The sequence below is a fragment of the Ahaetulla prasina genome, chromosome 1 (genome assembly GCF_028640845.1).
Source record: "Ahaetulla prasina isolate Xishuangbanna chromosome 1, ASM2864084v1, whole genome shotgun sequence".
Taxonomy (NCBI): domain Eukaryota; kingdom Metazoa; phylum Chordata; class Lepidosauria; order Squamata; family Colubridae; genus Ahaetulla; species Ahaetulla prasina.
The window spans coordinates 14130869-14143306 of NC_080539.1; the positions used below are offsets into that span (position 1 = coordinate 14130869).

The window sequence follows — 12438 nt, forward strand, 5'->3', positions numbered from 1 at the left end:
TCTACATGTGTTTTAGACTGTTTCCTTAACTATTCTTCCAGCTTGTAACTCACCAGAAAACTCCTTCTGTGAATTCCCTAGAAAAAAAATCATTACAAAAGGTTACAACCAGTCAAACTGAATCTTTTGAATAGGAAACTTCTTATTCCTTCTACCAACCCCAGCCATAAGAAAGAAAAAGGTTTTGGATTTTTCTGCCCCAAATCTAGAAATAATTTTTAAAAAGTCGTGCCAATGCTGAAACAATTTTTTTTAAAGCAATAATGTCAGATCTCTAAATATCAGCACGTTATTATTGGGAAACAGGAATGCCTGAAAAACAAGGGAAAGCACCAATGAATGAATCCAGAATTCCAAACATAATCAAGAATTCAAAATATAATCAAGAATTCAAATATAATCAAGAATTCCAAATATAATCAGTACAATTAGTTACTTATTACCTTCAATAATAATACAGGATTTCAGCAATATTCAGAGATGATTGTGAGAGGGATAGTTGGAATGACATCGTGGTTAGGCAGTCCCCTCTTTTTGAGCACTATTCTGTGTTTATCAAATAAGGAGGATAACTGAAAGCTTCCTGTTCCAGATGTGTTTCTTTGACCAATCAAGCAAAATGTTCCATCTCTTATATACATTGTCTAACCAGCAATTGGAGATTTCTTTAGCAGCTGACTCTTATCTTCCTAATGACAGATTTTGATTAATTTTCACTAGTGCTATAATATAAAATAGAATGTGAGGCAGTTGAAATTCAAGAAATTCAAAAATGAATTCCGCCTGTTCAGGTTTTTCCAGTGTGGAGTGGATGTACCTAATGTTTGATGTGGCACTCTTGTATCATACCAGAAACAAACAAAAAAATGTCCCAGTATAATATTGTCCATGTTGTCTCACGTTCTTTTTTCTGTAATAGCACTACAGTAATGAAAATTAATCAAAAGGGAGGCAAAACATCAGATTGCCTACTCAGACTGTTCTGGAGCTGATTTTGTTGATTCATGAGATACAGATATTAATGCCAGCTGAGTTTCCCAGTGTGTCTCTGAGACCAATTCAAATTGGTTCTAATTTTTAAAGCCTTAAATCATTTTATTTCAAATTATTTTAAGAAACCATTATTACTTGTAACCTATAGTTTTTCAACATAGAAAGGTCAAATGTGTTGTCATGGGTAGTTAAATGAATAAATAAATTATGGCGGCCAATAAATGTTATAAATAAATAAATAGAGGTGGAGTTTTACCTGAATTGTTCTGAGGGTTTATCTGAAACCTTCTCTAAAAGTTAACTATGTTCTGACTTTGCTTCATCAGTCTTGGATCTTGTGCAATCAACTGAGCATTTCATTTGAGAAAGTGTATTTATTATATTTTATATTATATACATTTGATAATACATGATAATACATCTAATATATTATAATAAATAATTATTAGATAATATAATGAATAACTAAACAAACATAGCCAGATGTATGATGGTGTGTGTGTGTGTGTTGGAATCTAAACATTGACCTTATTAAATCCTTGAATCTGCTATAATAAAATATCAGCATTGCTCTTTCCATTGGTGAGTTTCTGTCTCAGGTTTCCAAAGTTTATATTGCCCTTCCCACCATCAAAGATACAGTTGCAAACTGAAGATATTTTTCCGTTGTTCATTCATTTCCTTCCGTAAAATGAGGCTTTGGTAATAAATCAGCTTCCATCTTATTTCCTAGGTACTCTCCGCTCTCGACATACTCCAGCCACCACACATCGACTACTTTGAAGAAATGTATCCTAAATGTTAAATAAATAATTTCATTGAGGTAGGTGTAATTAATTCTAGCTCATAAAACTGCCTGCAGATTTTGGACTTTTCCTCTTGAGTTTTAGCATCTGGAAAGGTGATATGGAGGCCAGCTGTAATAGACCATCTAGAAAAATATTGTTATAAGAATGGGCTGCTAAAAGAAGGATTTGGAGGGTGCGTATAGAAATTTATGATTTTTATTACAAGAATTGAATATGTCAACCTGCTTTATGGGTAGGCTTTCGGATTTTTTCCCCAGATTTATCTTTTAATCATATAGAGAAAAGTATTTGGAAAATGACTGAAAATTAATGCCTTCCAATGTGCAAATGCTCATATAGTAATTCGATGTATATGTATAAATGGGGGAGAGGATTGTAACAGGCATATCTTGAAATGTACATTCGTGTTTTTTGTTACACTTAAAGATCCTGTTGTCTTCCATGTAAGGAAAGCTGCCTTACAAAAGTAAATTTCTTTCAATGCCAGAATATAGTATTTATTTTTTATTAAATGACACAGAGCATGAAGCTGCTACAGCCCTAGCCCTGGACTTTTGGCCAATGGAAATTTTGAAGGATCCTAAAAAGATCCTGTAAAATATAAGAAACTGGAATGTTTGTAAGATTAGGATTCAATTTTTATTTATATAATACTAAATTTCTGAAATATATTTCCATGTATTCTTATGTATGCCTATCCTCATTGCAGAAAAACCCTGTGCCCTTGCTTCCTTGTAAATTGCTCCTTTCTTGCTTAGGATAACCTTTGATCTAGATGAGACATATGAGAAACAAACATTCTGTACCTGCCCTTTGCTTATATAAAATAAAAACAGCTGTCCTATAGTTTAACTCTCATTGCACTCAAATAAATATAGAAAAAAATTCTGCAGTAGGGCAGGGACAATTATGAGGGCTGTGACGATTGTCCCTCAAAAGTCATAAATGTGCCAGATAGAACAGTTTGAATGTCCTTTTAGTTCAGTGCTGCATTTTACATTGTTAAAGCATAGGAAATGTATTCTTGTATAAATTTCTATATATAACAATTTTATACAGGTAGTCCTCAATTTACAACAGTTCATTTAGTGAATGTTCAAAGAAAGGCCTAGAGGTGGAGCTCTCGCCTCACAATTGGGGGACTGTGAGTTCGATCCTAGGTAGAGGCAGATATTTCTCTCTCTGGGTACTTTGAGAATATATCTGCTGAATATAACTCCGCACTGGCGACAGAAAGAGCATCCAGCCAGTAAACACTCAGCGCCATTCAGTTGCCCAGACTCTACCCCGCAAGGGATTATGGGGTCGTTAAAGAAGATGATGATGATTTAGTGAATGTTCAAAGTTACAATAAAGTGCCTTTTGACTGTATTTCATATGTTTGTTGCAGCATCCCAAGGGTCACATAATCAAAATTCAAATGCTTGGCATCAGGCTCATATTTATGACAGTTGCAGGCTCCTGGGGTCATGTGGTTACTTGTTGCAACCTTCTGATAAGCAAAGTCAGTGGGGAAACCTTGTTCACTTAATAACCATGTTACTAATTTATCAACTGCAGTGATTCACTTAAGAACTGTGGCAAGAAAGGCCGTAAAATGGGCCAAAATTCACTTAACGGTCTCGCTTAGCTACAAAAATTTTGGGATCAATTGTGGTTGTAAGTCAAGGACTACCTGTATATTGTTCATATTGTATGAACAATATGAAATTGTTTCCTCATGCCCATAGCTTCTACATTTCCAGAAATGTTATTTCTCTCCTCCTTTCATTCAGTGTACAATTTGTAAGAAATAACTATCTTTGATCTAGAAAAGTAGGTACACAGATTAGCTTTAGGGGTTTCAGTAACGTGTTTCTCCAAAAATAAGACCCTATCTTATATTTTTTTGAACCCTGAAATAAGTGCTTGGCCTTATTGCCATGCGCTCAAAAGCCCAATTGGCCTTATTATCAGGGGATGTTTTATTCGGGGGGGGGGGGGCAGAAACAGGGTAGTAGCTCATTTCAGTTCTTCAAAATGCTTCTGCTTTAGATTATGGCCGGGATTATATGAATTCAGTTGGGTTCTAAACTTTCAAGAAAATGTTTCCTCTTCCTTGGTTTTTCCCAATTTATACTTCTTTCCACTTTTCTGCAACATCAATGTCAAAATATTGATCTAATTTATATTTCCTAAATATTCTCACCAGCGTGGTGTAATAATTGAGTAACTGGACCTGGACCATAGAGATCCATGTCCATCCTCAGCCATGGAAGCCCCCTAAGAGATTTTGGAACACTCATTCTGGTTTAGTCCCTTGTTATCTCTAGGATGATAGAAAAAATGGAGGACAAAATGTTATGTATACTGTCTTGTGCTTTTGGAAAAAAATACGTAAGGCAAAGCAACAAGTGAAATAATAAATATTAATTCTTTTTAAACTGGCCAAAAGCAATTCACAACCAGCCATAGTTTGCTAAATTGCAACTAACTATTTGATTCTTAAGTCTTAAAACTGAAGTTTTAAAAAGCTGTTGGCATAGTATAAATATATAACGTAAAAGACTTACGAGTATCTAGTACTGAAAACTCTGCACTTTGATTCAAACTTCAGTTCTAATTAAAGTGTGTCTAAGAACATAGCTATGTAGCAGGCATACATTTAATGAATTATCAGGTGTTATCGTTATACTTAAATAACTTTATTTGTTGGTGTTCCTTCAAAATGTTTTAATGTAGAAATGAGCAATACTAGTTTTTGAGCTTTCCCCCCCCCCTTTTTAAAATCCCTACCGTCTTAGTTAATCTGAACTTCCTTTTATTTCTTTTTATACATTTCAGATCTAAGGGTAGACCACCCAACCAAGGACAGTAATTTAAATAAGATTTTGTTCCTCTTAGGAACTTTATCAGCTTAAAAATCTAAATGACAACAGCCAGCTTATTTTCATCCAGTTAATCATCTGCTATATTTAGAACTAATTTAAAATGTTAACATAGATGATTGCTGAAAAAAGTTGGAAAATCTTTGTGTCTTGTTTGAGGAAAAACTAACAGTAGACAAAAGAATTTTTAACCTGTGCTCCTTTCTTTTTTTCAGAAACAGTTTGCTAAGATTCATTTTAGAGCAAAATAAAAGTTTTGAAAAAAGTTTCTAAAAATTTGAACACTCAGTGACAAAATGCCTCCTGGCTAGATCTGTGCTCTCTGTCTTTCTAGATTCTGAATGGAAAAATGGGGTGGGGGAAAGAGATTTATTCTCATTTTAATCTGAACTTTATTTACTTTTAAAGCAGTATGAACTCTGCAATTTCACTTCTCCCAATTGTGTAATACATATCTGCACTGGAAAAGATGTATGCAAAAATAGATCAGGAAAATAACGCTCAAAAGGAAAATTGCGAGTATTGCATGCAAATGCGAGTAGATAAATAGATACCGCTTCAGTGGGGAGGCAACAGCACTCCACAACGTTATGCTAGGCATCTGATCGTGGAAATGTGTCTTCAAACAGCCTGGCTCTTGGCCTCGACAGAGAGATAAGCACCATCCCCTTTAGTCACCAACGACTAGCGGAATAAAATCCACTTTCCTTCTGTTTATTGACGGTTCTAAATATGATGTCTATATGTATCATTTAATTACAATGTAGCCGACCCCAGAGCTTGAAAACCTCTAGTACACATGGTTGTTGAGCTATTTTGATCTCTATCATTGTAATGTAGCTTCCTGTGATCCTATCTTGTCCAAAGAATAGTAGAAATGTCATACTGAAAGAAAAAACAACAACAAAGAGAGGCAGAGGCTGGATCCAATTGCTTTTTTATATTGATGCTCTTCTCATAATTGTAGATTTGCTTCTCAGGAGCTTTATAAAATTGTGTACAAGCTCCACAAAATGGCTATCCCCACTTAAATTTCTGCCTAAGGCAAACAAATAAAGTCGATGCTGCCACAAATGTTTGCCTATAGAGTATTGCATTGTATAAGGACTTATAAGGAAAGAGGCAGCCAGCCGAAAATAATTTCATAGAGACACTGACATTTTTATGACTTTTTGCTATCCATATCATTGAACTGAGCTGACAGACAGAAAAAACCACTACCATTGCTATAAAACTGTTTCCCCCCTGTTATTAACATGCAGTAATCGATTGAGTTTGAATCTTTGCAAGCACAAATTTCATACAAGATACATCTTTCCCCCCCAAAAAAGAGGATGAAAATCTGGGTGCGTTTTATGCTCCGAATGTAGCCCCGTCCAGCTTCTCAAACAGAGGTTTCAGAGGCTGAAAAAAGCATCAGAAACGAAGCTTCAGAAAAGAAACCCCAAACAGAGCTTCAGAGGCTTTTTTTCTGAAGCTGTTTCGGAGGCTTTCAGAGGCAGAATTTTTTTTTTCCTGAAATGGAGTTTCAGAAGTTTCAGAGGCAGAAAAAAAAAGCAAGGCACAGAGCTCACAACCAAGGAACCTGTTGCTAAAATTCACCTCTGGGAGCAGCTGATTCAGGGTATTCCGGGAGGTCGATCCACCTGCCAATCAGCTTTTTTCTTATTTTCCTCCCCAAAAACTAAGATGTGTCTTATATTCTGAAAAATAGGGTATTTATTTGAAGAAGTAAATGGTTGTTGTAAATTTAAATCAATGGATACATTTAAATAAAAGAGATGTAGATAGGAAAATTCATCTAAAAATTTAGCTTGCCAAATCTGATCAAGACTGGAGAATGAGCCCCTTGCAATATTTTTTTAAAATGTAAACACTAAAATGCTCTAGTGGTGAATTTTTGAGCTCAACTAGTGACCATACAACAGGATATGAATGAAAATGAATAAACATGCTTGAAAAATTAGCATGGCTAAAATGACATTGCCTGAAAGTGAATTTTAATCAGTTAGGCTGACAGCTTCTGGAGGGGAAAGGAAGATGTAATACTGAAAAGTATGTTTGCATAAAATAGCCAGGTTTCACAACTGTGCTGTATATGCAGCTATTAATATCTTGATACTTTTTTGGTTTGACACTTTTATGCAAAGCTTTGAATTAACACACAACTCCATTTATATTAATGGATGATATGCATGATATGAAGTGATATTTTTTACACATTTCTCCTCTCTCGGGAAACCCCTTAATTCCATTGCAAAGGCTCTAACAACTTATCCTTCCATGGTTGTGAAAGCTAGTTCTGTATTTTATTTTCATTTCTCCTATTGCTCTTGAGTTAATCCACTTCTATAATCATCATCTATTTACCTTAGATTTCTATCCCGCCTTTTCTTCAGGAACTCAAGGCCTCCCTGTTTTCTTCCCAATGATAACCCTGCCAAATAGATCCAGGTAGAGAAAATAACCATCCAAAGTTAACCAGTGAATGTTTGTGACTGAGAGTATTGAAGCCTGGGCCTTCAACCTGGTCTTTATCCCAAACCTTTAACTCTGCACCACATTGGCTCTCAATCCCCAAAAGTGGAGTTCAATCGTTTTCTTCTTGTACATTTAAGAGGACGTGCCGAGATCTGTACAAGGTCCCTAAGTAGCTAATTGAGGTGCCAATAAAATCTAAATTTTATATCACTTTGTTTACATATTCATCAAACTGAACTTAAATACATTTGATATGATTACTCTTTAGTTGTATGTCCCAAAGGTGCTTTTTTAGGAGGCAACTGGACTTTGTTTTTTCTTTTGAAGACATTTTGCTTCTCATCCAAGAAGCTTCCTCTATCCTGTCAGAGCTGAAGAAGCTTCTTGGATGACAAGAGAAACCCCTTCAAAGAAAAAACAAGAAAGTCCAGTTGCCTCCTGAAAAAGCACCTTTGAGACAACCATGACCTGGATGACTGAGAATCTCTACAGATCTTTAATTGTATTATGTTCCTCTGTTGTCATTTAGAAATAACAATTTGATAGCAACTTTTAGAAATATCTAAGGGCTTCTCCCAAGGCTTTCAGGGGCTGAATATCGCTGTGGCTTCAGACTAATTTAAACTATTTTGATTAAGGTGGAGATTTTTAATCTCTTAATTTGGAATCAGTTTATTTGTTGTTGTTAGTTGTGAAGTCATGTCCGGCCCATTGTGACCCCATGGACAATGTTCCTCCAGGTCTTCCTGTCATCTACCATCCTCTGGAGTCCATTTAAGTTAATGCCGACTGCTTCAGTGACTCCATCCAGTCACCTCATTCTCTGTCATCCCCTTCTTCTTTTGCCCTCAATCTTTCCCAGCATTAGGCTCTTCTCCAGTGAGTCCTTCCTTCTCATTAGGTGGCCAAAGTATTTCAGTTTCACCTTCAGGATCTGGCCTTGTAAAAGAGCAGTCAGGGTTGATGATCTCTTGGACTGACCGGTTTGATCGCCTTGCAGTCCAAGGGACTCGCAGGAGTCTTCTCCAGCACCATAGTTCAAAGGCCTCAATTCTTTGGTGCTCAGCCTTTCTTATGGTTCAACCTTCACAGCCACACATTGCAACTGGGAAAACCATAGCCTTGACTATACGCACTTTTGTTGGCAGGGTGATGTCTCTGCTTTTTAGTATGCTGTCTGGATTTGCCATAGCTTTCCTCCCCAGGAGCAAGCATCTTTTAATTTCTTGGCTGCAGTCCCCATCTGCAGTGATTTTGGAGCCCAGGAAAATAAAATCTGTCACTACCTCCATTTCTTCCCCATTAATTTGCCAGGAATTGAGAGGGCTGGATGCCATGATTTTAGTTTTCTTAATATTGAGTTTCAAGCCAGCTTTTGCTTGAATCAGTTTATACACAATACTATTTTTATTGGCTATATGCTTACACTTGGGAAAAGAAAGTTGGGGATAAACTTTGCTCATATACTTCTGAGTTAATTTAGAATCAACTCAGAAGGGTAGGCTGGGTGTCATTGTAATTGTATGTGCATCTGTGGAAAAATGTGTTAAATAATTAAAAGTAGCAGTACTAATTGTACTTTCACATACTCCCATAAAGTCTTAAGACTATTTATGTGATCTTTCAGTACAGCCTCCAAGCTACTGTTGAAAAACTGGTACAATCCTTGGCCTAGCAAAAGTTGTGCCCCTGTTGAACTCATTTAAAGATCTGAGCTGTTCTTTGGGAAAATGCATGATATGAACTGATACTTTGTACTTTGATAATTCTGTTTTATAAACGGAAAATCAATTGGCTAACATAGGTTCTAATGATGAACAGAGATTGTGTCCCACTGAGGATTCCATGTAGCTTGTCTGATTCCTCAGTCAAGCCACATCGATATTCTTAAAATTGCCTGAATCGTGTCATTTCTGAGTTTCACATAAATAGCACACATTTTCAGCAGTGATATAGCTAAGCCCAGTAATAGCCCAATCGCCAGGATAATACCATAATCCTGAGCTTTTTGTTTAGTGAGCAGTGCATTTATGCTCGGATGTTTATGCAAGTTGTTTATGCTCATATGGCCTTCCTAGAATTATTTGTGTTTTTTAAAGATTGGAATGTTAAGGAATTGAGCTGGAGAGCACAAGCTCATCCTGAAGTGACTAATCAAAAGCTCAAGCCCAAGTAGTAGTAGTATTCTAAGTAGTAATTCTTATGTATATGTACTTACTTCTAAGTGCAGAACATGCAAAGGAATAAAATACAACACAACTGAAACCAGCACCAGCAATAAAACAACATACAGGTAGTCCTCAATTATGACCAGAAATTCCGTTGCTAAGCAAGGCAGTTCTTAAGTGATGCAGTTTTAAAGTGTGATGTCTCGTGATCGCCCTGTTTAGCAACAGCACTTCTAGTTGCTATTATTAAGCGAATCCCACGCCGTCATTATGCACAACATCACTTGGTTGTCATTTGGGATCTTGTACCAGTTTCCCTATTAACTGCTTGTCAAAAGCCAGAAGCAAATGTTGCAAACAGTGATCACATGACCATAGAAACATTGCAATGGTCCACCTTTAATCTACAGTAGATTTCACTCAGAGTATGTTCAAATAATCACTGAACAAGTAGTAGTTAAGCAAGAGCTACCCATACAAATTTGAACAAAAGTGCAACAACCCACAGCTAATAATGAACTTCATAATGCCAGGATTGGCTAAAAAATATACAAAGGAATCTTTTATCTTCTTGACCATTCTTTAATTTTGCCTCAGTTTTCCTGATATATGTTCATTATGTGCCAAAATTTAATCAATAAGGAAAAACGTTAACCATATTATAATTGAACCTGAAACCCAACCAACAAACCCAACTGAAACTCAACCCAACTGAATATTTTGGAGTTTGTGTTGCTGTGAATCTGCATAAACAAACACATGTGCAGCAGGGGTTGGTTCTACTTACCTTTACTATGGGTTTGCAATGGGAGCACGTGTGCTTCTGCGCATGCGCAGAAGCCCCTTGATGATGTCGGGGCGGGGGGGTGGAGCGACCTGCTGGTTTTACTACCGGTTCTATAGAACTGGACAGAACCGGGAGCAACCCACCACTGATGTGCAGTGAGCAAAACAGAATTTTGAAAATCCAGCTATTTATTTGTAAAAAAAAAAATGCTTTTTCTCCCACTCTGGGGGGAAACTGTAGCAGATATTTCTGAACTCTTCACTTGCTGCAAAGGTAATTGTGAAACAATACTTAGACTTGCACTTTTAGTTTGTTTTGTCAGTGTGGCACAGCCCGTTGACTTCTATGGCCTCTGACTCAGCACAAATTAAAGGTCTGCTATTGTCCCCTGCTACGGTTGTTCTGAAGTAAATTGCTATTTCGTACTTCTAATTTTATGCAGCGATTTGCAAATTATTACTGTCAGTATTTTCTGCCCAGGAGGTGCTGTTTGGTTTGAAGGAATTGTAATCAGAGCAACCTCACGTGCTCTCTTGCCGTGATATGAATTGGAGTTAAGTGTCGAAAGACAGGGCATCCACTGAAACCTGCTTTTTATTATATTGTTTAATTATACCTTTATTGTGGGTAAGATGAGGAGAGAGCTCATCGCCATCTTTGACCTACCCAGATGCCAGCTGATTTAAAATTCTGCTAGAGCTGTGGAGCGCCAAGGAAAGTCTGCTTTTGCTCTTGTTTCTAGGCTCTTGTTTAATTGTCCAGAGACAATCAAAAGATATTTGCTATTCAAGCTAATAGCACCTCTGAGTCCTTCTGAAGCACTTTTTTGTAAAGCACAGCAGACCCAGAGCAGTGTAGAGGCCATTCCAGGACCTTATTTCATTTAAGCTGCTTTAGTTGGCATGGCAACTAGTTGAGACATTTGGGAGTTATCTTGTTTGGGACTGAAGCTGGGCAGGATTTAGTTGGGAGAGCCAAACAAGTAAGTTTCACGTGCTACAGTGAAGGTGAAGTGCAGACCGCTGTACTGCAATCCCTGTCCCAGAAGTAAATGTGGGAGACACGGACATTTTCATTCTTTCTACGCAAGTTATAACCTTATGACCTTGTTACAAACTTTCTATAGTAAGGTTATGTAACTTCTAACTAGGAGAGAAGCAACCTAAAACTAACGGTGAGAGCAATCAACCAGTGGGATAGCTTCCCTTCAGAAGTTGTGGGTGCTCCATCACTAGAGGATTTCAAAAAAGAGACTGGACTGCCATCTATCAGAAATGATATCAGGTCTCCTGCTTGTTCAGGGGGTTGGACTAGAAGTCCTCCAAGGTCCCTTCCGACTAAGTGAAATGGAATAAAGAGGCTTGAGACTGTCTGCTCAACTGGTTAATTGTTCTCACTGTCAGGAAATTTCTCCTTAGTTCTAGATTGCTTTTCTTCTTGATTAGTTTTCATCCATTACTTTTTCTTCTGTCTTCAGGTACTTTGGAGAATAAGTTGACACTCCTCTTCTTTGTGATAGCCGCTCAAATATTGGAACACTGCTGTCATGTCACCCCCGTCCTTTTCACTAGAGTAGACATACCCAATTTCCTGCAACCATTCTTCATATGTTTTAGCCTCCAAACCTCTAATTGTCTTTGCTGCTCTTTTCTGCACTCTTTCCAGACTCTCAACATCTTTTTTTATAATATGGTGACCAAACCTGGATGCAGTGTTCGAAGCGTAGGCTTACTAAGGCTTTATCACTTCACATGATTTTGATTCTACCCCTCTGTTAATGCAGCGTAGGATGGCATTGGCTTTTTTAACTGCTGCCTCACACTGCTGATCCATGTTTACGTGATTGTCTACTAAGACTCCAAGATCCCTCTCACAGTTACTGTTATTGGGTCAAGTTTCACCTAATCTATACCTGTACATTTGGGGTTTTTTGCCTAAGACAGTCTGTTATTAACACAGCTGCTTGCAATTACTGGAAGTTCAAGTCCCACCAGGCCCAAGGTTGACTCAGCCTTCCATCCTTTATAAGGTAGGTAAAATGAGGACCCAGATTGTTGGGGGCAATAAATTGACTTTGTATATAATATACAAATGGATGTACCACAGTGTAAGCCTCCCTGAGTCTTTGGAGAAGGGCGGGATATAAATGCAAATTTTAAAAAAAGTGTAAAACCTTTCTTTTCTCTCTATTTCATTTTGTTAGATAGAATAGAATAGAATAGAATAGAATAGAATAGAATAGAATAGAATAGAATAACAGAGTTGGAAGGGACCTTGGAGGTCTTCTAGTCCAACCCCCTGCTTAGGCAGGAAACCGTACATCACTTCATACA

At 37.2% G+C, this 12438-nt stretch overlaps 1 protein-coding gene across 2 annotated transcripts in view; it reads left to right on the plus strand.

The window, feature by feature from the left end:
• The window catches only part of NLK (nemo like kinase), a 130606-nt gene that overhangs the window by 81719 nt on the left and 36449 nt on the right, over positions 1 to 12438 (plus strand). For both annotated transcript variants that reach the window (XM_058164251.1, XM_058164250.1), the window contains exon 3: positions 1727 to 1782. In XM_058164251.1, the coding sequence (XP_058020234.1) occupies positions 1727 to 1782 (56 nt within the window). The remainder of the gene's footprint in view (positions 1 to 1726; positions 1783 to 12438) is intronic.